Source organism: Caretta caretta, chromosome 6, assembly GCF_965140235.1.
Source record: "Caretta caretta isolate rCarCar2 chromosome 6, rCarCar1.hap1, whole genome shotgun sequence".
NCBI classification, from domain to species: domain Eukaryota; kingdom Metazoa; phylum Chordata; order Testudines; family Cheloniidae; genus Caretta; species Caretta caretta.
In genome coordinates, this window is record NC_134211.1 from 107,353,080 (window position 1) to 107,379,159 (window position 26,080).

Sequence of the window (26,080 nt, forward strand, 5' to 3'; positions counted from 1 at the left end):
TGGAAGTCAGGGATTCCATGACTTCCATGACCTCCGTGACTTAAATGTAGCCTTAATTATATTCAAACATGTGTCTGATAATTCTATTCTTTACTATAGTTTCAACCAATTTGTCTGGTGCTGAAGTAAAACTTACTGGCCTGTAAATTGCCAGGATTGCCTCTGAAGCCTTTTTTAAAAATTGGTGTTACATTAGCTACCCTCCAGTCATCTGGTACAGAGGCTGATTTAAGCGATACTTTGACTCTCATACTGTCACTCCACCATCAACACAACCTACTCCTTCATTCCTATATATTTTGTACTTTGGTATTACCATGTCCCATTGGATTATCATTACATCTCATAACAAAAGAACTAGGGGTCATCAAATGAAATTAATAGGCAGCAGGTTTAATACAAACAAAAGGAAGTATTTCTTCACACAATACACAACCTGTGGAACTCTTTGCCAGAGGATGTTGTGAAGGCCCAGACTTTAACAGGGTTAAAAAAATAACTAGATAAATTCAGGGAGGATTGCCCATCCTGGCTAATAGCCATTGATGGACCTGCGATAGCGTCCCTAGCTTCTGTTTGCCAGAAGCTGGGAATGAATGACAGGGAATGGATCACTTGATGATTTCCTGTTCTGTTCATTCCCTCTGGGGCACCTGGCATTGGCCTCTGTCGGAAGACAGGATACTGGGCTAGACGGATCTTTGGTCTGACCCAGTATAGCCGTTCTTATGTATGTTCTTATCATTGTTCCACTATTACATCAATATTCTCATTTAATGCCAGGCACTCTAGCTCACCCATCTAAGTATTTAGACTTCTAGCATTTGTATATATCTATTTGTACATTTTGTCACTGAATCTGGTTCTTCGAGACATTCTGTAAATGTAGAACACACAACCTGCCCTCTGTTCTCACAGCTCAGAGTCTTTTATAAGGATTCTTGGTGGCAAATGTTAGAGATGCTCTGCCCTTTATTCCCTTGGTAGGGGTCATGCAAGGGTAGTCAGAGGGCATGTCCAGCCCCAATAGACACTACTGGTCAAAAATTCTGATCTCCTGTGAATGGGGTATATGCATACCAAGAGTGGGATCCATGTCTAAAGATACTAAAAGAAAGATTTACTGAATCCCACTGTATTTAATAAAATGTTTGAGTAAATTAAAACAAGTGATGGCAGTAAGGGAAGAGTATCACTCAGCTCACTATTGTACATACCGTTGATGTTACTGGATCCTTTGTTTGCCATATGAAATATGGTTTTACACAAAAAAATATTTTCAGAGAAAGATATTTGTTTGTTAAATTTTCTCTGGGCAGAAATGCATAGATAACTAAGATCTTTCCACCCCTTGATTTTCAAAGAGTTCATAGGATCACTAAATCTCAACAGCTGCCTCTGCAGAAGCAGACAGTCAAGCAAAACAAAAACTGCTACAACACCAGGACCTTTCTGACTGACCTAGTTAGGTTAGCCTCAGTTTTAGAAGCTCTTCCTTAAGAATTTCTCTTTTACGTTACTATTGTAACAGGACTTTACCACCTGGATGAAAGCAACAGCAGCCACCAAGTCCCTGATTCTAAAAAGTACTAAGTATGTGCTCAATGCTTTGCTGAATCAGGACCCAAGAGCCGAGTTCACACACCTCTGTGTTCTGGCTCAATCATCATACTTACACTTCCATTCAGATTAAATTTCGACAGAGGTTCCAGTACAACTTTGCTTCCTATTCTTGTTGACAAAGACAGTGGAAGGAGTCTTGGGGAACCTTCTTCCTGTCCCTCTCGGAAGAATATAGTTTCAAGCACACACATCCCAAAAGGAAAAGATATTGGACAATTTCTGCATCAATATCACTAAATCAGGTGTCAATATCATAAAGAAACTATTCTGTGTCACTGAAGTTGTGTCAGGCTTTACTTCTGCATATCATCTCTGGAAAGAATGCCACTCAGTGCGGATTATACTGTGGCATCCCAAGCGAAAATAATGGTAAGGTTACTTGAGGTACTCAAAGCCAAACCCAGCTTAAGCTTCCACCTTGTTAGCTTTCACGCCTTTGAACATTAAGCTCAAGGGTTTTTCTTTTGACCAAGCAGAATTTTTTTCCCTCTCCACCCTCAGTGAAGTCTCCCCTTTCCAATGCATTCATTAACATGGGGAAATTTCATTAAGAGACAAGTTGGATACTACATGATGGTTTCAGGCCAAGGTGAAAACACACACACTCCAGGCCACAAGTAGGAAGTTCTATCAGTAATTGCTGGGTACTGTCCCCTTCCCAGCTGTGGAAATCCTTTGAAGCAGGAGCCTTAAAGAGAAACTCTTCTCTGTACAGAACTACTGAGGCTATAATTGCCCTTAAGCTAAACTAAATAAAGATTTCAGAAAGGAGGCTCCAAGTGATCTAGAGAGAATCAGAATTCCCATCTTCTATTGAATATGTGCTGCCTAACATAATGAGGTAACCCATCAGTCCAGAATGGTGGATACGAAGAAAACTACAAGATGTTTTCTACTTTGTAATAATAGTTTACTTCTACAGAGGTACATGTCAAAACATTCACTTAACTTGTTTTATTAACTGCTAGGAGTGTGTCTATTCTAAAAGTAGGTGCTAGATTTTCTAAGGTGAAAAAAAAAAATATTACAAACCAGAACGTTCTAACACAAGAGCAGAATGGAGCTCTAAACTTTAAAAAGGCACCACAGGACAGTAATTAATTAAAGTTATATAATTCACCTACTGACTTGATGAGGCACCTGAAAGTACTGTAAGTTTGTGTCAGTGATTTTTTTTTATTGCATATGATAAATATTGATTGGATTTTTGTGTCATTCCTACATTACAGCAGGATTCATGTGGTGAGAATGGTGTAGAATGACACTTCCTGGCATAGCAGAGTTTAACTGCATCTTCCATTCCATTTCTTTTGTACATCACCACTTGCAAAAAACCGCACATAGACAGTTGAGATAGCAGTGCCATTCTAGCCCCCTCAAACACACACAATCATGACACAAGTTATCTGTTCTAGGATCCAGAGGCCAGTCAATCCAGAACATTTGGGAAGGAATAGCTGGATATACACTCTTGGTTGGTAGTGGCTACAGTCATTTACTTCCCCAGTCACCACACAGACTAATAATCCTCAACCTTTTCCATAGCCCCTTTTTCATGATATTTTGGAAGGAGTTCCCACTTATCATATGCAAAGGGAAGGGCAACTGTGACTCCTTGACACCTGCTTGCAAATCTGAGGTTGAAAACTCCTGATATAGAGACAGTGAGAGTGCAGTTGTACCTTCAGTGAGCTCCCTCGTAAATGCCTTTTTCCCCTTAGACAGTTCAACCCCTATCACATGAAGAAATACTGAAAAGGACAGGGTACCCAGACCTGCTTCCTTCATCATCTTCCCACACACCATTGACAGCATGTATGCCAAAAGAGGAAGGAGGACAGCAGCCAGATGTGCAATTCCAAAAGACAATAGGCCTTCTTCACCCAACTGTTCTGTAACCCAAACTGCGTACTGTGTTTGACTTGGCAAGTACTGCAGTTCCAAGTGAAACTTACTTTTAAAGCTAGTCACTTTTAATTTTTATTTCTTCTCATTCTTTATACTGCCTAGAAGAGAAGTTCTCAAACTGTGGGCCCTGACGCCACAGTGGGCAGCGACCCTGTTTTAATGGAGTCGCCAGGACTGGCATTAGACTTGCTGGGGCCTGGGACCAAAGTATAAGGGTTTTCAGCCTTGGGTGGCGGGGCTCAGGCTACAATTTCCCCCTCCCAAGGCTGAAGCCCTTGGGCTTTGGTTATGGCACCTGCCCAGGATGGTGGAGCTCAGGCTTCAGCTTTGGCCCCTTTGCCTGGGGCAGCAGGGCTTTGGCAGGCTCAGGCTTCAGTCCCCCCTCCTGGGGTCATGTAGTAATTTTTGTTGTCAGAAGGGAGTTACAGTGCAATGAAGTTTGAGGAATCCCTGATCTAGAAAAATATAAATGCCTTCCTCAACAGGTGAAGCCAACAACACCTTTCTACAATCAACTGACAGAAAGGGATGTCACCACACTTTAAAAGTGAGTTCATCATTTAAGGGACTTCACTTTAGATAATCTGAGGAAAAAGACATTCTTTCCCAAGCTTGACTGGAGTGATGCCTGGCAAGGAGATAAGTATACCATCATATTACATTGATTCCATTAAGAGTGTGTGAATATTTGGACAACATACAGAACAATCTGAGTATCAGAAAGTTACCCAGACTTTCATAAAAAAACATATTAATGAAATCTTTATTGCAAATTCAGTCTGTTGGAACTTTACTAATGTCACTGAGTGACCAGCAAAAAAGCCAACAGCAGAATCTCCATAGGATGTATATAACTCTACAGTTCCAAAACACAGATTTTACATTTTGCTCTAAGAGATCTGGGTAAAGGAACATCAAGCTTTTCATTTTTAAATTGCTATTCCCAAGCCAGCAGTGTCAGAAATCCACCACTGCTGTTTAGTAAACACCTCTACCCCGATATAACGCGACCCGATAGAACACAATTTCGGATATAATGCGGTAAAGCAGTGCTCTGGGTGGTGAGGCTACACACTCAGGCGGATCAGCGCATCTGGCTCCGACACACTGCTCTGAGTGGCATGTTAAGGGTGCCGGGCCGGGGGGTTGGATAAGGGGCAGAGGGTCTTGGGGGGCGGTCAGGAGGTTCTGGGGGCGAGGCAGTCAGGGGACAGGGGCGTTGGAGTCCCGGGAGGCCTGTCAGGGGGCGGGGGTGTGGATAGGGGTCAGGGCAGTTCAGAGGACGGGAGGGGAGTTGGATGGGTCGGGAGTTCTGAGGGGTCAGTCAGGGGGCGGTAAGTGACTATTAATAATGGAAATGCTCGAGGCAAAGCAAGTTCGATATAACGCGGTTTCACCTATAAAGCAGTAAGATTTTTTGGCTCCTGAGGACCGCGTTCTATTGGGGTAGAGGTGTATTATGTTAAATGGTCTTGGTGGTCTTAGTATAGTTCTCTACTGGCAACAGAACACACAAAGGCACCATTGTAACTAGTACCCTTGTTATTAGCCCAACTAGAGAGTGTATGCTCATTTATTCCTTGATGAGTGAACTATTGTTCCACTGCCAAGACGTGGATATTCCATAACAAGACTGAAGCACACCTGTTAAAAAAAAAAAAAAAAAAAAGTATGTGGTAGCTTGTACTGCTAATGCTGTATTAGGATTTCAGCCTCCACAACTTCTTCTCTAACATGGTGTATTTAGCTAGGTAACATTTCTATATTACATGTAGTCAAACAAATTGGAATACCTGACCTGGTTTACGCTCTGCTCGAAAGCCCAAACTAAGACAAATCCAACCCCAAACATGCTGAATTTACACCATCCAATTGCATACTATACTACCAGCTCATCTTCTGCCTGCCACTGACTGTCCCCCTGCCCCAACTATAGTTCTTATTAACTTGTTTACAATGTCACCTGAAAGCCACTTGCTAAGACAAACAAGTTTGTTTACATTTACAGAAGATAATGCTGTCCGCTTCGTGTTTACAATGTCACCTGAAAGCGAGAACAGGTGGTAGTGTGGCACTTTTGTAGTTAGTTTTGCAAGGTATTTATGTGCCAGATATGCTAAACATTCATATGTCCCTTCATGCTTCGGCCACCATTCCAGAGGACATGCTCCATGCTGATGTCTCTCTTTAAAAAAAATGTGCTCTGTGTTTTACCAGCATTCTTGTCATAAGAGTCTCCGAAGATGACCCAGCATGTTGTTCATTTTAAGAATACTTTCACTGCAGATTTGACAAAATGCAAAGAAGGTACCAATGTGAGATTTTGAAAGACAGCTACAGCACTTGACCCATGGTTTAAGAATCTGAAGTGCCTTCCAAAATCTGAGAGGGATGAGATATGGAACATGCTTTCAGAAGTCTTAAAAGAACAACACTACGATGCAGAAACTACAGAACCCAAACCACCAAAAAAGAGAATCAACCTTTTGTTGCTGGAATCTGACTCAGATGATGAAAATGAACACGTGTCGCTCCAGATGGCTTTGGATTGTTTTTCAGCAGAACCCATCATCAGCATGGAAGCATGCCTTCTGGAATGGTGGCCGAAGCACGAAGGGGCATACAAATCTTTAGCATATCAGGAACGTAAATACTCTGCAAAGCTGACTACAAAACTGCCACACGAACACGTGTTCTCACTTTCAGGTGACACTATAAATAAGAAGCGGGCAGCATTATCTTCTGTAAACGTAAACAAACTTGTTTGTCTTAGCAAGTGGCTGAACAAGAAGTAGGACTGAGTGGACTCGTAGGCACTAAAGTTTTACATAGTTTTGTTTTTGAGTGCAATTATATAACAAAAAATCTACATTTGTAAGTTACACTTTCGCAATAAAGAGATCACAATACAGTATTTGTATGAGGTGAATTGAAAAATGCCATTTTTTTGCAGTGCAAATATTTATAATAAAAATAATATAAAGTGAGCACTATACACTTTGTATTCTGTCAGGTTTTAGAGTAACAACCGTGTTAGTCTGTATTCGCAAAAAGAAGAGAAGTACTTATGGCACCTTAGAGACTAAATTTGTTAGTCTCTAAGGTGCCACAAGTACTCCTTTTCTTTTTGTATTCTGTGTTGTAACCGAAATCAATATATTTGAAAATGTAGAAAAACCACAAATATTTGTAATAAATTGCAATTGGTATTCTATTAACAGTGTGATTAATCATGATTATTTTTTAAATCATTTGACAGCCATATTAATTTTCCATTTTAATTTTAACATGATTTTAAAAATCAACTACAACTACCAATTAAATAGTTGTCTTAAAATGGGGCAGCCAGTAGAAGAACATCACCCTCCATCACTCTTGGGGAGAAAATGCTGTAATCTACAGCCACTGGCCCTTTGGTGTGAGGGAGAATTAAAGTAGCATTCCAGCATTTCCATTTGCCATAGAGTACTCCTGATGTCTTGCACTGATCTATACAGAAACCACTCTGAAGTTAACTACAAACATGCAACCAGATGCAGCTGGGAGGAAAAAAAAAATCAACCAGGAAATCCAATGCACACTCCTTCAAAAAGCCACGAAGAAAATATAACAAAGAATCTCATAGTGAATGACTAAACTATATGGCTCCCTCTTGTGCTTATAATGCCACATTTCAGTGCAGAAGCCACCCCCCCCCCCAAACATTAAACCACAAACATTTGGACTCTGTTCACCCTTCAGTGCACATACAATGCCCATAAGTGTTAAGAGAAGTTACACACACGCTTATCCAGGAAAGAAAAAAAACCCCTGTGGTATACAAAAGTTCTCTTTGGAACAAGCTATAAAAACCTCTTAAAAGAAAAGCTACTTAGATACAAGGCTACTGATTTCAAAATTTCCTGCTCTTTATAAGTAGTGTTCCAGGGCCCAAATATACCTTTCAAGTCCATCTGCAAGAATTTTTTCCCCTTAACTATTTTTTAGTTATCAAATTACATACATTTAAAAAGGGTTCAGTTTGGTTTATAGGTCCTGGCTATAAATGCTCAAGCGTTTATTTTTATCTGCTCAACCTCACACCTGTTTTTGCTTATCAAACCAGACTACAGTTTAGCTTGTAACAGCTGTTAAATGCAGAAGTCTGCCTGTTCTTCATGTGTATCCAAGGCTAATCACTTTGGGAAGGGTTTAGAAATATGCTCTTATGAGAATACCCTGTTTATGGAGAAGCTAGTGAAACAAAGCAGACTACTACCAGTCAAACAACATTTAAATCTGCATGCACATGAAAAGCAAATCTGTTTTAATGACTATCAACCTTATTTGTGAAGTATTTTGGGAATTTAGTGGGTTAATGGAGCAGTCACTTAGAGTCACTAAGAACAGGCACATTGTGCAAGCTAAAACCAATCCAGAATGAAGGGGTTAAAATCTTTTTACTTCACTCAATAGTCTCATCCTTCCTTCTAATGTTTGCAGCCATCATCAAAACACCGATTTTAAGATGCCACAAGTTCTGCCTTCTGTGTTGGAGAAGCTAGCAAGAGCGTGGAGGAAGTTGGAAGACTGGTTTGTATTGTCTGGGGCAAGTATCAAATTCAAAAAGATTAGCCTGCATGTCTAAATCCTGGTCACATGGGCCAGCTTTAATACAAATTTCTACACTAAAAACATGGGAAGTACTAAAGGAAATAAGTGATGCACAAAATCAAATACTGTATTCCCCTCTGAAAAGCATGCAACTTACACTCTATGTAGAGTGGCACCCTTTATGGTTAGGGAGCAAGACAGCTTTTATTATGAATTCATTTCTGGCCCTACTCCCAGTCCCATTTCCACAGGCTTATAACTTCCAAAATCATTCACCATTTGGATCAATACTTTCAATGCCAGACTTTTTCCCAAAAAGTGATTTGTGTGCATGTGTGGAAAATTATACCAACATTGCTATGGGCTTTTCTGATTTATGAGAAAGGATTTTTTGTTTTGGTGGCGGACAGAGATGTGTGAGGGGGATTTGGGGGGAAGTGGTTCTGCTGCAATTTTTCCTGCATTCTACAATACTCTGCAAATTACCAGCTCTCTCCGGAAAAAAAAGAAAGTTGTAAAATACTTATCACAAACCGGGGGTCGGGACCCCTCAGGGGGTTGTGAGGTTATTACATGAGGGGTCATGAGCTTCAGCTTCCACCCCAAACCCAACTTTGCCTCCAGCATTTATAATGGTATTAAATATATTTTAAAAGTGTTTTTAATTTATAAGGGGGGTCATACTCAGAAGCTTGCTATGTGAAAGGGGTTACCAGTACAAAAGTTTGAGAACCACTGTCATAAACCAAAGGATGTGCAATGTGGCATTTAACATTGACCCTTACCTACTAAATTTTTGGACAGATTTTAACTGTTCAAAATTAACTTGCGTTCTAGAACTTCTGCTGGTTCTATTTCAGATGGCTCCTTTCCCTTCTCGGCTACACAGTGTCCTCTGAGCAGGCAGGTGCTGGGCCTAGACGGGGGGGGGGGGGGGAAGGGGGGCGCAGGCTTGGTGACAGGTCAGCACGGAGGGAGCCAGGGACATTGCAGCCAGGAATGGGCAAGGGAACATAGGGGCTGGATCCACCAGAAGCCTGGGGCAGAGCTGGAGTCAGGCAGTGTCAGGAGCCAGGTTGCAGGATTTCTTGGACAACAGATCCCAGCACAGGTAGGGGTAAGGCCAGGACAGGATGGACTTCGTGGGGTGCAACCCCTGCTCCTCTGGAAAGCCTGAGTTTTCCACCACCCGATCTTCATCCCAGCTCTACTCACTACCCCCAATCTCCCACTGCTTCCTCTTAGGGCTTCCCACACCCTGCATTCCCTCACTTCTTTTTTTAGAACTCCAGCACTGGTCTACCTCCAATCAAAACCATTCCATAATGGGAGCTAGCACAAACCCCAATGCAAATGAAAATGACTATTAACATTTGATAGTGTACAGCCATTGTAGCCTAATGCATTAATGGCAAATGGAATGAGTAAAACCTGGGAATCAAAAATTCCTAAATTCCAAACCCAGATCTGCCAATGATTCACTGTGCGATCTTAGGTGAGTCACTTAGGCAGAGTCTACGCTAGAAAGGACTTGCTGATACAGCTATCATAGCAAAAAAACCCTCTTAGTGTAGATGCAGCTTATATAAGCAAAAAAGCACTTTTTTGCTGGTATAGCTTATACCAGTACCCCAAGTGAAAAAAGTTATACCAGCAAAAGCAAATTTTACTACACATTACTATATAAAAGTTTTTAGTGTAGACCTGGCCTAGCTCTCATTTTCCCCATTTGTAAAACTGAACATCAAATCATGCTTGTTCTGTGTTTTGGAAACAACTTTGATCCCCAAGCACGTGTTTCTTTTCTATAATCAGTAGATGATGTTTATTTGAATAATTTTGCTATTACATATACTATATAATATATATTGATTAATTGCAGTTAACTCATGCGATTAACTCAAAAAAATTAATCGCAATTAATTGCGGTTTTAATCGCACTGTTAAACAATGTCAATTGAAATTTATTAAATATTTTGTATCTTTTCCTACATTTTCATATATAATGTATTCTGTGTTGTAACTGAAATTGAAGTGTATATTATTCTTGATTACAAATATTTGCACTGTAAAAGATAAACAAAAGAAATCTTATTTTTCAGTTCACCTCATACAAGTACTGTTGTGAAAGTGCAACTTATAAATATAGATTTTTTTTGTTACATAACTGCACTCAAAAACAAAACAATGTGAAACTTCAGAGCCTACAAGTTCACTCAGTCCTACTTCTTGTTCATCTAATCGCTAAGAGAAACAAGTTTGTTTACATTTACAGAAGATAATGCTGTACTCTTCTGATTTACAATGTCACCAGAAAGTGAGAACAGATATTTGCATGGCATGTTTGTAGCCAGCATTGCAAGGTATTTATGTGCCAGATATGCTAAACATTCACATGCCCCTTCATGTTTCGGCCACCATTCCAGAGGACACGTTGATGACGCTCGTTAAAAAAATAATGCATTAATTAAATCTGTGACTGAACTCCTTGGAGGAGAATTGTATGTCCCCTGTTCTGTTTTACCCGCATTCTGGCATATATTTCATGTTATAGCAGTCTTAGATGATTAGCCAGCACATTGTTCATTTTAAGAACACTTTCACTGCAGATTTGACAAAATGCAAAGAAGATACCAATGTGAGATTGAGATACCAATGTGAGACAGCTACAGCACTTGACCCATGGTTTAAGAATCTGAAGTGCCTTCCAAAATCTGAGAGGGATGAGGTGTGGAGCATGCTTTCAAAAGTCTTAGAAGAGCAACACTCCGATGAGGAAACTACAGAACCCGAACCATCAAAAAAGAAAATCAATCTTCGGCTGGTGGCATCTGAGTCAGATAATGAAAACGAACACGTACTGCTTTGGATTGTTATCAAGCAGAACCCATCATCAGCCTGGACGCCTGTCCTCTGGGATGGTGGTTGAAGCATGAAGGGACATATGAATAGTTAACGCATCTGGCACATCAATATCTTGTGATGCCGGCTACGACAGTGGCATGAGAACGCCTGTTCTCATTTTCAGGTGACATTGTAAACAAGAAGCGGGCAGCATTGCCTCCTGCAAATGTGTAAACACTAGTTTGTCTGAGCAACTGGCTGAACAAGAAGTAGGACTGAGTGGACTTGCAGGCTCTAAAGCTTTACATTGTTTTATTTTTGAATGCAGGTTTTTTTGTACATAATTCTACATTTGTAAGTTTAACTTTCATGATAAACAGATTGCACTATACTACTTTTATTAAGTGAACTGAAAAATATGATTTTTTGGTTTTTTACAGTGCAAGTACTTGTAATCAAAAATAAATATAAAGTGAGCATTGTACATTTTGTATTCTGTGTTGCAACTGAAATCAATATATTTGAAAATGTAGAAAACACCAAAAAATATTTAAATAAATGGTATTCTATTATTGTTTAACAGTGCGATTAATCGCGATTAATTTTTTTAATCACTTGACAGCTCTAACATACTGAAGACTAGAGTTAACCTAGAGCTCTTTTCAAAGAGCAAAATCCATACCAGTTACTCATAAGTCTTCATCCAAGACACCGATAAAGAGAATCTCTTGGAACCCTTGGTGCCAAACAAGTTGAAAATCTCACTCGTGCATTATTGCTGAATGCAAGTTAATAAATACACTTGGCCAGATCCACTATTGTGATATGGTTGTTGTGTATTACCCCACTGATGCAAAACACCTGTAAATCCAGCTTAACTGGCCAGTTAGAATGGGTTTATGGCTGCCTGGTGTTGTTGAGTGGCACAAAGCAACTGGAACATACCAGTGAATCTGGCCCCATATATTTATATATCACTTTTCTTTCCAAAGGAAACCAAAGTGCTACAAACTAATATATAAATTATATATGCATAAAGGGATCACTTCACCTACCACTGAAATGCAGTCTACTTTATGGTGAAACAGCAGCTGCTTAAAGTTTTGTATAATGCAGCTGAATTATTAAAGCAGGAAGAAAAGCATGCCACAGAGGAGTTTCAGGTATAGGGAATCTGGCCAGGACATCTGTATGTCTGCCAAAAGGGCCATGGGGATCTTTAATGTTCGCAAGTGCCCAGGACCTTGGTTTTAACAACTAATTCAAAAAACCACCACTTCCACTAGTAAACATCCTGTTGGAGGAGTATTGATTTAATGTGGACTCAGAGGGAAGGGTGCCATCTACTGAATCACATAAACAACTTCCATGGAGTCCATCTAAAATATTAACATATCCCAAACCAAGCAGAATCAGGCTGATTACCACCACAAGGTATTACAGTTGGAATTATTAGGTAAATCCACACTTCTGAATCAAAGTAGTAGCGCACCAATCTTTATATAAATACAAATATATTACTACATAGAATACTGAAGTCTATGTGATCATCCACAGGAGATTTCCCGATTAATGCTGTTCTAAAACCAATTATTAATTTATTGTAGATATTCTGCCTGGAAAGCCACACCAGTTTCTTCTCCCAAAGAATTTTTCTGGCATTTTTCTATCCTAGCACAATTTACAACATGGTTTGCAAATGCCTAACACAAACCAGTTTATTAATTACAAAACTATTTTCATGGTAATTTTTAAATACTGAAGAAATATAAAATCTTAAAATTCAATACATACTGGATCAAAACAATAGCTAAATCTAAATTGAGACTGTTCGCGGCTTGTCTCGTTTTTGATCGGACACATGGCTGCTGTGTGCGCGCATCACTGTTAGAAGTCAGGGATTTTTATTTTTTGCAACACAAGTTTGTTGCAAGATGAAGTTCCACATAAAAGATCTCAGATAGATTCTCTTTTTTGGGGGTTGGGGGGGGTGTGGAGATAAAAATTGAACTGAGTTAGACATTCTGTAATGGTCACACTTGAACAGATATAACATTCCAGTTTGGGTGCCATGCAATCATAATGCTCATCAATGAGAAGCAAGGTTCCAGGTACCTGGGGACATAATGTGGTGCAGCAAGGACTACCAGAACTAGAGAGCCAATTCTGGACATTCACATTAATCTAAAGTTCATATGACTTGAACTAGTTTCCACATCCTCTCCCCTTTACACAAGTTGACTTAGATCATAAGAAACACAAAGCTAATCATATAATTCAGTTAACGTTTATCAAACAGCTACAGAAGAGATCTCTCTGAAATGTTATAAAAAATTCTTTAGATGTTCTTTTCCTTGCCAAAACATTTAAGCAATCACTTGCAACTTAAACAGACAAGCACTCCCCACCGTTCTATTTATACTTTACATTATAACATTGTATTCTGCAACTTACTATGTGCAGACAAGTCCATTATGTTTAGTCACTTTTCTCAGCAAACCAGGCTTTTGCACTGGCCTTAGGTTAATTTTAATAACTAAGACCCTGATCACGGCAAACTCTTATGCACATGCCTAACTTTACTACTGTGGAGTAAACCCAAAAGTAAATCCAATGAAATCAGTGCGACTAAGTAATGGCAGTAAATTCACACGCACACATGTATTTGCAGGATCAGGGAATGAGGCTATGCCTGCACTTAATGCGACATGTAGAGTACAGACAGCACATGCCAGCTATTACACGTAAAAATAGCAGTGTAGACCATGAGATGTGGCTTAGGTGAGTAGAGTGCTCTACATGCCGGAACCCCCGGGTATATACCCTACACAGTTCTCTATATGCTCAAACAGTGCCTCTCATTTCTACACTGCTATTTTTTGCAGTGTAGTGTCCTGCTTTCTCCACCACAGTAAAGGCTCCAGCAGTGGGGAGGCAGCAGGGAAAAGCTTTGGCAACTCCCGGATATATGAGCTTTTCCTCACTGCCTCATCACTGCCAGAACCTTTCAATGCAGCGTATAGATACATGCGTAGTGCCTGTACTCTACACTCCACCAAACGCTAATCATATTCATACTGTGCTAGTAATTCCTTTTAAAATCATTAGAACTACTCGAGCAAGATAAGATACTACTCAGCATGACTAATGTGGCATTATATGCTCTCTTCATAACACTCCTGCCATCCCCCCGACAGAAGTGCATCGCTGGCAGTGCAGCTGTGGATTGCCAGCTATGAGTAGTGAAGTGGGAGGTTTCGCAGTGCACGGAGTTGACTTCAGTACCCTTCTGTGAATTTTGTCCCAAATCAAGGGCAGGAGGCAAGAGCCCACCATTCTCTGCTAGAGCACTGCTCCCATGATGCTACTCAGCTCCAAAGGAGTATCATTTCCTTTGATGACCATACACTATCTGTCAAAGCACTGCGTTTTCAAAAATTGTCTCTAAGTGCATTAAGCACTAACAGCAGTTGGCAAGTTGACATTCTGATGGGAGTAAACCTATCTAACCTCTTTGAACAGAGCAGAACTTCATGAGCAGAACTTTTTAACCTCCGTTAACTGAAAGTAGTTAATAGAAACTGTTTGAAAGACCAAGCTATTCCTTAGTTTTAACAATATCTTTCAACCTACTCCTACTTCCAAACAGATGCCCTCTAGTCTACAATCTCCTGTTGGAAATCCCGGACTCTCATGTGCTCCTTATACACAGATAATGCCATAAGCAGCTTTGATGACTGGATATCAAGTGCTTCCTTGGCAATGACAGCCCAATACACTCACAATATTGAATATACCTATATGGCAAAGCAATAATTTGCTACTTTGTGACAAATTAAATTAAAGGATTACTTCAGAAATTTGATGAGAAATGTATAGAAAAACTTTTGTATAATATCTCCACATTTCCATTTTGCTACTAGATGGGCACAGTTGTATTTAAAAAAAAATCAAATAAGCTATATTACTCTAAAGAAAACCTATTACGGAGCAGTGCATATATGATATAAATGAAAGACTTGTAGAATTAAGTTTCTCCTACTTTAATTAAAATGATTGTTTGTTCCCTGTAAATTCTGTTACATTTTAACAAACCTGTTAAAATATGACATCTCAGCAATAGACAAACATAAGTGAGAAGTTGTATGTTAATGACTCATATTTTCAGTTTTTCTAACAGCAATAAAAAATTGCTTTATCATTTAATGTCATTATTTTACCCCTTTTCCTCTCAAAACCCCGTAAGTGCAATATATTCCATACATTAAATTTAAGCTGCTTACCTGAATGACTTTGTAGAAATAGGCATACTGTCTAGCTGTATTTTTATATTGGCTGAAGACATCATGTATGGCCTGAGTTGACTGAAGATACTGCACTTCATCTTCTTCAAAATATAGAGGGGTATCATATTCACTGGGGAGAGTTTGGATGTATGGCAGCCAGAAAGAGTTAGGATTGGCTCGTTCACAAAGAAGATGGAATGCCAATGTGATATTGCCCATGGCCTGGAGAATTCGGTCTTGAGAATACAAGGACCCTGAATTAACCATAAAGATTAGTAAATGGCTGAACTAATTGCCTGGAAAATAGTTATACTAAATGTATTTTAAATTAATATAATTAAAAATTGTGCATGAGTATTGTACCAAATAAAAGTGTCTGGGGTCACCAGTGTACAGCACTGCCTGAGATAGGAGATGGTTATCTTGAGTGCCTGTCATACAGCTACGTGGTATCTTTAAGACATTCGGATACATTTTTGTATGGTTAAAAAAAAAAAAGATTAATCCAAAGTAAGGTATCAAAACATAAGCAGCTCACTATTTACATTTATAGCACATACCATCTCCACATGCATTAGAAACTACCAAAACACAACAGGAATTCCATCACCACTGAAATGCATCCACCCTCTCAGGTGAGAATCGCAGCCAGGCAGATACCTGGTGCATGGGGCAGGGAAGGAGATGGGAAAGAGGAGAGGGCGGCAGAGGGAGGAATGGAAAAGGGAAATTAAATTCAGGTCACTGATACTTCAAGACTCTAGATACCGAAAACCTGATGTTTAGACTGCTATTCCATTCCCATGTCAATTTGTAATGCTGTATCAAAGAAACTCTTCCCATTATACACATCAATAAGGAAGCTCAAAAACTGCTCTTACCCAACACTGAATTTTTAGCTGATTCAACTGTCATCAGCAACTTTCTAGGAACCCAAAGAAACAACTCTTCTGCCTACAGGGGGTGGGGGGACGGGACAAAAAAACAAAAAACCCAAGGAAGTTCAGAAATGTAGTTACTGTTTCACATGAAATAAAAAACCTGTTTCTCTAAAATATCTCAAATATACATGTAAATAAATTAAGAAAATTAAAGGTTTTCATGTCATTTTTTAAATCCTAAATTTATTTTGAATCAAGACTCCTCACCCATCACTGCCAAGTAAACTGAAATGCTATGAGAACTTCTTACTTTATATTACATTACATTATGACTTAAAGAACATAGGTCGAGCCACTACTTGATTTAAAACATCGTGTATAAATATTACTTTAACAATATTATGTTAAAATGAATTTATCTAGGTTACAAAGTCAAGCACTCAATACTTAGGAAGTATGCAAAGTTAAGATGACTGCGCCACCTTAATTCTTCCCCCTCATGCGTATGTGCTATGATGCAGTCTCTAATTACGTGAAAAATAGAATGTGATCACAGGACCCTTATCTCTTTTAGTGTATGGGGTGGAGGAAGCTGTTCAATATTTTATCCTCATCATTCAATTAGTAGCCCTTACTTTATTAACTACACACCATCTAAATCCTGTAATGAATATGGAAATATTAATTTCCTTGGCATCTTTGCTATGGCATTTTTCAGCATAGTATCCGAGTGTCTCACGCACATTAACAATTGTCTCCACTGCAAGATAATAGAGCATTATCATCCCAATTTTACAGTTGGGAAACATACAGGAGAGATAACCTTTACCCCAATGGGCTTACAAAATAAGAATGAGAAAAGTACAATTGATACGTACTGTATAAGGTGACCAAAAGATGGATTTAAAACAAATCAGTGTTTATTTAAATTCAGCTTCAAATAAATATTACAGCACCACTTTGGTTTGGCAAACTAATGCAATGAGAAAAAAAAAAAGTGTATTTTAGGAAGGAATTTGAAAAAAAGTGAAAGCCTTGTACCCTGGGGGTAGACAGGGAGTAGCAGAAGGGAATATGTAGAACGAGGCATAAAGACACAAGGAATGGTGAGCTAAATTGTCTGGGCAGAATAAATAACCCAACTAAGGATTCATAATTAGCACTTTTACACAACCCATCAAACAACTGCCCAATGTTAAAGAACAATACTAAATTTCTATTGTAAATTTTATCTCTCGTATATATAGTTTACAATATTTTTATAACAGTAGTTCCAGTGAAGTGAACTTTACATTGGAGGGAGGGAGGGAGAGAGAGAGAGAAAAGAATGGTTTCAATGTCCTGCTGTCACATTTCCAATACATTTACAGACATGATTTTCTAATCTGTTCAAATGTTCACACGTTCACCTTTATCTCCCTTGTTGCTTTCAAACCAAAGCCCTCTTCTTCAAAATTTGCTAATTCGAAACCCTCTGTGGATGCTCCATTTTCAGTGGCCCATTTCATTAGTTCAGGAAAATAGTCTTCTCTTTTTCCATCAAAGGTAACAGACAAACCTATATGCACAATTTATAAAAACACAGAAATGAGAGGATCTAACAGGCCACAGAGGGTCAATATAAACCACATGTAAAGGAAAAACTCCTAACTATCCCCCAGCTATCCTTTGAAGAGGTTGGATCAGAACTGGTCTTTGTTAAAAGTAACTCAGTAATGTTCTACAGTCATATCCAATTTTAGTCAACCTAAACATTGCCACATTTGCTTACCAGTCACCTTAGAAATGGCAAATCAAACTAGTCTGTGAAAGAAAATGTCTGAAAATTTTCTTTCCCTTTTTTCATTTAAATGAGCTGAAAGTAAAGACATTCCAAAGCTAAGTGTTGATGATAACTGCATTGATCAGGACATACAAGTGAATGTAGACAGACCCCACGGATGGATTTAAGTGGAAGGTTGCAACTTTACATTGGATAGGGATGCAGTGTGCCTGCCCATCCACCTCCCAGTCATTGCTTAATACCAGGCATTTATTTGGGTCCAGTGCAGAGTTACAGGGTTCCGCAACATATAACCACTAACTTGGGATAGATCCTCCTCAGGCAAGCCTTAGGATTCAGCTCTCTTCTTAATCCTCACCCCCTCTCCCAGTGGGAAAGAGGATACCAAAGGGGATCCTCTGTTTGTGAAGACTTCACGACTCACCTTCTGCTACAGGGTACACCAGCAAAACCCTAGGTCTCACTTACCTCTGGGAACTAGCCATTTTAGCCTTCATATGCACTAGACATTGGCTATTGGGGATGCCAGCAATTAACTTGGTCACACCTCTTGCCTCCATCTGGTATCTATTTCCTGCCTGATCCAATCCCTAAGATCCCAAAGCCAACGTCATCCCCTGCATCTGACAATTACACTCCTTTATCCCTAAAAGAATAATTGTACTGGACGTCCCTATGTAAGATGACTGAGCCATCTGCATCCAGACAGAGTCTGGATAAGAGTTGATGGTAAATGCATTTGTAAAGAAAAGAAGGACTCCAGAACAGCGGTTCCCAATGCGGTGCCTGTGGGTGCCATGGTGCCCGCCAGGGCATTTTTGTGCACCCACAGGACACCTCGCTGCGGCATTTCGGTGGTGATGTTTCTAAATATATATATGTAATATTTATCCATAATATTACATGTATATGATACATTTGGGCAATAGTATTATGGTTAAAAGGTTCTGTATTTTTCAATGAAAAAGTACACAATGTAAAATATTCAAACTCTGAGTCAAGAAACTCATTGACCAGCTTTAACTCTGCTATTGTATATATGCATTGTGGTAGGATATAAGGCAGGGTATCTATTACATAATACTAGACAATGGGACATAACACCAGAAAACAACGTCAGTCAGAGAGGGAAGAAACATAATAGAAGTTCATCCCAATCCAAATACATGATCAAGTCACTCAAACAGCATCAGTTTAATCTTTAAACATCACCTCCTGACAACGGGAATATCAAAGGCCTAAGCTACTTTTAACAATGTGAGGTTTTTATGCATTAGTCAGTATCTATTCTTGTAGTTCTTGTAAAATGAATTACAAGTAAAATACCTACTAAATGCTAAAAGGTACAGCGATGAACACCATAAAAAAAGGGGGTTATTTATACCAAAACTAAATAAAACATTTTAATAGTATATTCCCAGATAAAAACTAAATTAATAGAGAATTAAAGTTGAGTACAGATCAGTTGATTACAGTAAAACACATTAGAAGAATGTTTCAGTTATCTGAAAACAATCACCAGAAAATTCAGAGTAAAGGTTAACCTGCAAACACATCCAAACGTGTTAAGGTATGGAAATGCAAAGTTAATGCATTCAAGCAATTTAAACTCTACCCAGTAGTAATGTCATGAAAGGTTCCTACAGTTAGTGCATAATATGGTTTGTAGTCCCAAATTAAATTAAAACTGATTTTTAAGGACTTTTTTTTTTCCATTAGATTTTTTTTTTTTTTAAATATAAACACACAACAGAAAATAGGTTGATGATCAAGTGACTATTGCTGTAGGAACCTTACCTTCTGCATTTCTTGACTTTAATGTTGCATTAAATGATTTTGGGGTGGGCTGTTTTGGGGGCTTTTTTGCCCAAAGTTAAAATACAATTTATGAAAAATTACTGCTAAATGCAATCTCTGTCATGTCTGGTAACACATTCCAAATTAGAATATGGTACAACGCATTTAGAATGATCAACTCAAAATTTTTTAATTTTTGCAGAGCTACCATGATCTAGATGTCAGACAATGGGGCTTGGAATCACACGTCCTGGCTGAGCTCTATTCCCAAACTGACCACTGTCTCACTGAGATATTAGGCAAACCACAACCCTTTGGTGCCAAAGCTTGCCTGTCTATAAAATAGGAATAATACCTCTAACTTGCTATTGCATTCTTAGATGAAAGTATTTTTATTTTATTAATCACAAATATGCTTTTTTTGCTTATGACAAATTTTGTTTGTCCCTTTTGTAGACATTTTATTAACGTAAGAATTAACTTCATAATAAGGCTATTTTTAGACAGTGTTCATACATAAATCTCACATATTAAGTTTAAAAAGATGCATCAGCAAGTGAAAAAAGCTATTTACGGGTCAGTGCATAAAACTATTTCCCATGGCTCGGGGTCAGATGATGATTATATCAAGAGAAAATTCATTCTAGACCATATATTAAATGGGAAAAGCCAAACTTGCTGAGGCAAATTAATAGCCTACCCAAATCTTGTCTACCCTACAGTTCAAATGTTCTCTCAGGGGGAGCTAAAACCATAGTTTTAGCTATGTGATTATGTCAGATGAGAACAGCTACTACAATATCCCACACAATAAATAGTTACATGTCATTTTGGCATAGAATTCCAGTCACACACTGACATTATTTCTGTTGTCATACAAAGACACTTATTCTGCCATTAGCATGTTGTCCAGGGAATTATTTCTTTTAAAAAAAAATTCCTTCCTTTCCAGCAATGTCTGAACTCTTGCTTTAATCCAAAGAGACACTTAAGTTAAACAAAACACCCTACTAGCACTTAAGTGCCTAAGCAAGAAACAAAAAAGACTTACTTACAGAGGTCATTTTGACTTCAACTTCCTGTCTTTATGAAGTTTGTTAATATGTTACTTTTCACTAGCAATATCTCCTGTATTTGAATGATTTTCCATGCACCTGCATAGTAGTTTGGTATAGATCTCACTGACATGCTATTCCAGATACACAAGTTGCTCTAAATTTTGCTGTTTTTCTATTACCTTTTTGTTTTTTGCGGATTTTCTCAACAAGAGCTCGAATCTGCACATATTCTTCCCATTCCTTTCCAGGACCAGGGGTTGGGCTGCTGCATTCTGGAAGCCAAAAATATCAAAATAAGAATATTTTAATACAATTTAGTCCTTTTATCATCTTGAGAAAGGCCTTGCTTTTATGCTAACTTTAACTGGACCTTACTACCAAATGTCCTTCACTAGATACATTATTGGACAAAACATGTATTGTATAAACACTATAAATTTCCTATTCTTTGAAATGCATTTCTCATATCACTTGCCTCAAAATATGTCACTTTGATCCATTTGTCTATTCTCTGAGAAAGAAAAAAGATCCAATAGCTAAAAAAAATTACAAAGAAAAAGAAAAACTAAAGGGACAGAACCATCACCAGAATGTTTCTTCTGGATCCTTGTAACAAAAATAGGTAACAGCAACAATACTTGGGTCAGGTGAAAGATAAAGCTTACTATTACTATTGTTCTTTTTATGTTAATATAATGCTGTGAAATACTATGTGAGTTGGGGCGGAAAGAGAGATTTAACAATAATTTTCTTGCTTTGGACTACAACAACCACCATCCCAGCAACACTACTTTGTGCCATTTTCCCAATTTTGGATGCGACTGAAATGCACACTTAAATTTATCAAAGCAAAAACTACCTTTTGCACTTGATTAGAACGCTAGACCTTCGGGATTGAACAAAATATCAAAGCATAGCCAAAAAAAAAGGCATCAGGGCCTTATTTCTGCTTCGAAAATCAGGATATACAAGTCATCTGTGATAGGAATGAATGTGTAGAGTAGAAAGTGCAAAAGCAAGCTATACTGTAGGACTCAAGTGGTATAACCACTTCATTGTTTTACCACTCTGAACAATGGTGGCTACAAATCCTAATTTTCTTGGTATAGCACTTGAGTGCATTTAACAATAGGAAAATCAGGACCTGTTTTTCAACAATGGCACAGCTGCAGTGTCACTACCAATGAGAGCTACTGTGGACAGGGATCAGATGATGTACTGCCATGTCATGAAAACCAGCGGTCTTTCATAACCATGATAAACAAACTGAGCTCTTTCTACACTAGCCTATATACCATCAGTAGCAAAAGTGAAACTGACTTTCTTAGTTACTCCTGGGGGCATTCTGCGCCAAAAAATTAAAAATCCTGTGCATAATATTTTAAGATTCTGCAAATTTTATTTGTCAAAATAACACTACATAATCACACCAGTTTCAATAATTTTGGTAATTTATTTCAAAATAGCTGTCACCAAGTATGTCTGTAACAATACAGACACACAAATTCCCCGAGTACAGAGTTAAAGAAACCCCTATGACAACCCAGTTGTATCACTGCTCCCTAGCTCCCCACCCTGAGCCCAGCCACAGGGTACCCCTTTGCCCAAATACCAGAACCCCTTCACCCCCAGAGTCCAGACAGTCTCTCCCGCAGAGCCCAACTGTGGTCCCTCCCCAACCCCTCCCCCCACAATCCAAAGGGAGAAACAGCCTGATGCTCAGTCCCAAGCTCACATGGAGTTTCCTGAGTGCTGCCCTCTCCTTCCCTCAGGACATGCTGGGAACTGCAGTTGCCAGGAACCCTCTAGCTCCCTCCCCACCCCCCCAGCAGTGTCTTCTATGTGGGCTCTGCTGGGTCCATCGGCTCCTAGTAGTGGCTAGCAGCACTGCAGCCCATTTCTGCGGAGGAAAGGGAATTCTGCATGCCCGTTAATTTCTGCAAAATTCTACATTTGCACAGTGGTGCAGAATTCCCCCAGGAATACTTAAGTGTAAACAAAGCCTATCCAATGGAAGTCATTTGGTGAGCTCAAAATCCTTCTATAAGAGCTTAGGGCTATTTGTAGCTCCAAGGACCACAGCTGAATAATGGAGAAGGTTCATAAAGAATGCAATTATTTCAAGTTGCATTGTTTCTCTACCAGGTGACCATACTGCTCTGATACCACAAGTTATACTTTAATTCAAAATATTTTCCATTTGTTAATCAGAACAGTATAATCCTCTGTGTTTACAATTCAGTAAGATATTTTAAACAAAGATGCTTTGGCCAAGTAAGCTTAAGTAGGGTTTTCGGTCTGATACTTTTTAAATGTGCAGGCACATTAGTAAAACTTCAAACTGCACAAAATATTATATATATACACAAAGTAAAACTGAAATTGGGATATAGCTCTAGATAAGAGATTGAAATCTCAAGGCGACACTCCAGGAAACTTAACTAATACAATTAACTGCCTATTAGGGGAAGGGGAAATAGGTCTTTTTTTACCCATTCTTTCCCCTCTCCTGCTTTCTACAAAGATGTTTAGAAAATTAAACTTACTCTGTAATAATTCACTAATTATGTTCAACATTTCTTTTGGAGAAACTGTTGCTGTAGCTCCTGTACCTGACTTCTGAGTTTTCACTCTGCTCTTCTTCCCCATCTTCCAACTAGAAAGGAAAAACAGACAAACTGTAATTCATAACTAAGCAGCAAAATATATTAACTAAAATGTGGAGTAGACAAGGTCCTCTCCTGGTAGATGCTTTAAAAAGAAAAAAAGCATTAATAGTTATCTATCATCACTCAGGTAACTAGGTGCCAAATGTTGCCTCCAGGTCCTCCAAATAGTAAGACAGACAGCTTGGCACTGTCTGGAAGGGAAGTTCATTAAAGTTTTTGCATATAACTACGGCAGAAGTATGCCTTATATAGGGATAGAAAAATACACCATATCAGTTTGGCATATTAAAAAGTATCTACATTGTCCATAAGAAAAAAGCATTCATGATGTGTATTTAACAAATATAAGGATAAAACAAGTGTCATATTATGGACACCATCATGACAACTTACATTTTACTCTGAATTAAGTTGATACCTGTTTGATTGGCCCAACCAAGTAAAGAGTAATTCAAAACGAACAGCAAGTTAAAAGTTCTACTTCAAGATAAAAATAAAATTATTATTTATGTATGTAATCCCTTTGGAGCAGGTACTCCTGAAATACCACACTGAGCCTCTAGGGGACTCACCCCAAACTACAGTACTAATGATGACAGTGGTTCAGGACTGCTTCCCAGGGTCCAGGGCAGAGGGAGAACTGGCTAGGAACACTACTGGGACCAATCATGAGCCAGGACTCAGATACAAGTGGCTGAGTTTACTTTCATTTGACTGTGTTTGGAGTGTAGCAGGAATGAGAGCTACACAACCAGAGATGACCTCTCTCTCTCCACATTCCTTCCCAAGGGAAGGCTGAGTCCTTTTGGGACACTGAACAATGTCATCACAGAAAAGACTAAAAACCCCAGGAGGTTGAGGAGAAACTCAAGGTCAGGCTACACCAAGAGCCAGCCTAACTGCACATTGGAATCCAGATCAAAGAGCCACCATCTTTGGTGTGGATACTTTGTAAAAACACCCTTATTTATTTTGATATTGTGCTTTAAGTCTACCACTGATTTCAGTGCTGCACCAGCTAGCAAGACTGAGCCTAAACTCATCGTTTGCCTAGGCAGGTGCTGGGAAAGAACAGGATGGCATGTATTGGCTGTAAATGTTGGAAGAGGTAGAGTTTATGTATTGTTTATTTTGTCTTTTATTATTCTAATCCCTCTATCCATTGTATCCTACCCAGAATTCCCCAAAACTAATAAAGCCCTGGTTACTGTTTATTACTCTGGAAGTTGTAACAGCTATTTTATCGTGCTCTAACAGACACTCCTCTATAGGAGACTGGGTGCTGAATATTTTCCCCAGGGACAATTCCTGTGTGTCCTCCTCATCAGGAGGGGTTTCTTTGGGTGGAGGCACCGGGCGCCATCATAGGTGAGCCCATACCCCCAGAGGAGAAAAAAGAGAAGACTGCAGCCGCATCCCAGGTATAGGTTACATGTGCATTTGCTAGAGCTGTCCATCTGTGGCTTAATACAATCAGTTAAGACCAGTTTTACAACCACAATAACTGAGCCATTGGTCTACTAATTCTTAAGATGATTTTTGAGAGGAACTGGGCTATTGTAGACAGACAGCTGTCTGCAAATTTTAAATACACCTCTACCCCGATATAACATGACCCGACATAACACGAATTCGGATAGAACGCGGTAAAGCAGCGCTCCTGGGGGCGGGGTGCTCTGGTGGATCAAAGCAAGTTTGATATAACGCGATTTCACCTATAACGCGGTAAGATTTTTTGGCTCCTGAGGACAGCGTTATATCGGGGTAGAGGTGTATGGATAAACTTGTTCCAGAAGGGCAACTTCCAAGGCAGTTTACGGTTTTTGATGTGATGAAGTTGTAACTAGAGGAAAAGCAGCTTTGAACACACAGTTGGCTACAGGTTTTGTTTTGAGTGTGGAGTAGAGAACATCATGTGCATGTTATAAGGATCAGATATATATGTATCCAGTCACAGCTGTTTCACACAAGAAGACAAGAAAGTGGTACCACGTACAGCTTATTCACAGGATAATTTAACCTCTCAGAGTACATTAATATACTGTGAAGCTATATTAGTAGGGAACATGGTCAGTAATGAGAATCTATTTGCATTTAAAGCATTACTAAAATATAATTCATTACCGAGTATATTATAGACTCCAGCTTCTTCAGTGTGATGATAAAAAAAGGTAAATTAAAAAGGTACAGTAAAACAAGAGTATTAATTTCATAGGAGAAAAGATTTTTGTTTTAAAGCAAGTTTTTGTAAATTCAAACTGAAACCGAACCCACAAAAAAGAAAACAAGTTTTAAGTCAGGACTAACATAGCACGCATCTCAGACTGTGGTGCTGAGGCACCACACCACAAACCTATTACAAGAACCAACAAATTCTGTGAACAATGTTTTTGGATTGACTGTATAATCCTGATAAATGTGTTTTCATACAAGTGGTTACACTTTTTATAACAGATTGTTACCAATATATGGTCACGATATAAATTCTACCCACATTTTCATTTTCTCCTTTGAAAATGTATTTGTCATGTCCAGACTCTTGTTTCTTGTCATCAGAATGTGTGTCTGGAAACAAAATCTTGCCTGCAGAATTAAACTAGCAAGCCCACTTCACGTAACAGAAAAGCAAGCAGTGGAC

At 38.9% G+C, this 26,080-nt stretch overlaps 1 protein-coding gene across 1 annotated transcript in view; it reads right to left on the minus strand.

Annotated features, from left to right (window-relative positions):
- Positions 1–26,080, minus strand: part of SETD3 (SET domain containing 3, actin N3(tau)-histidine methyltransferase) — a 67,320-nt gene that overhangs the window by 25,522 nt on the left and 15,718 nt on the right. The window contains exons 2-6 of the mRNA XM_048853545.2: positions 23,320–23,429; positions 20,953–21,045; positions 17,545–17,693; positions 16,136–16,208; positions 15,252–15,508 (exon numbers count right to left, since the gene is read on the minus strand). Of these exons, the coding sequence (XP_048709502.1) occupies positions 15,252–15,508; positions 16,136–16,208; positions 17,545–17,693; positions 20,953–21,045; positions 23,320–23,422 (675 nt within the window). The 5' untranslated portion in view covers positions 23,423–23,429. The remainder of the gene's footprint in view (positions 1–15,251; positions 15,509–16,135; positions 16,209–17,544; positions 17,694–20,952; positions 21,046–23,319; positions 23,430–26,080) is intronic.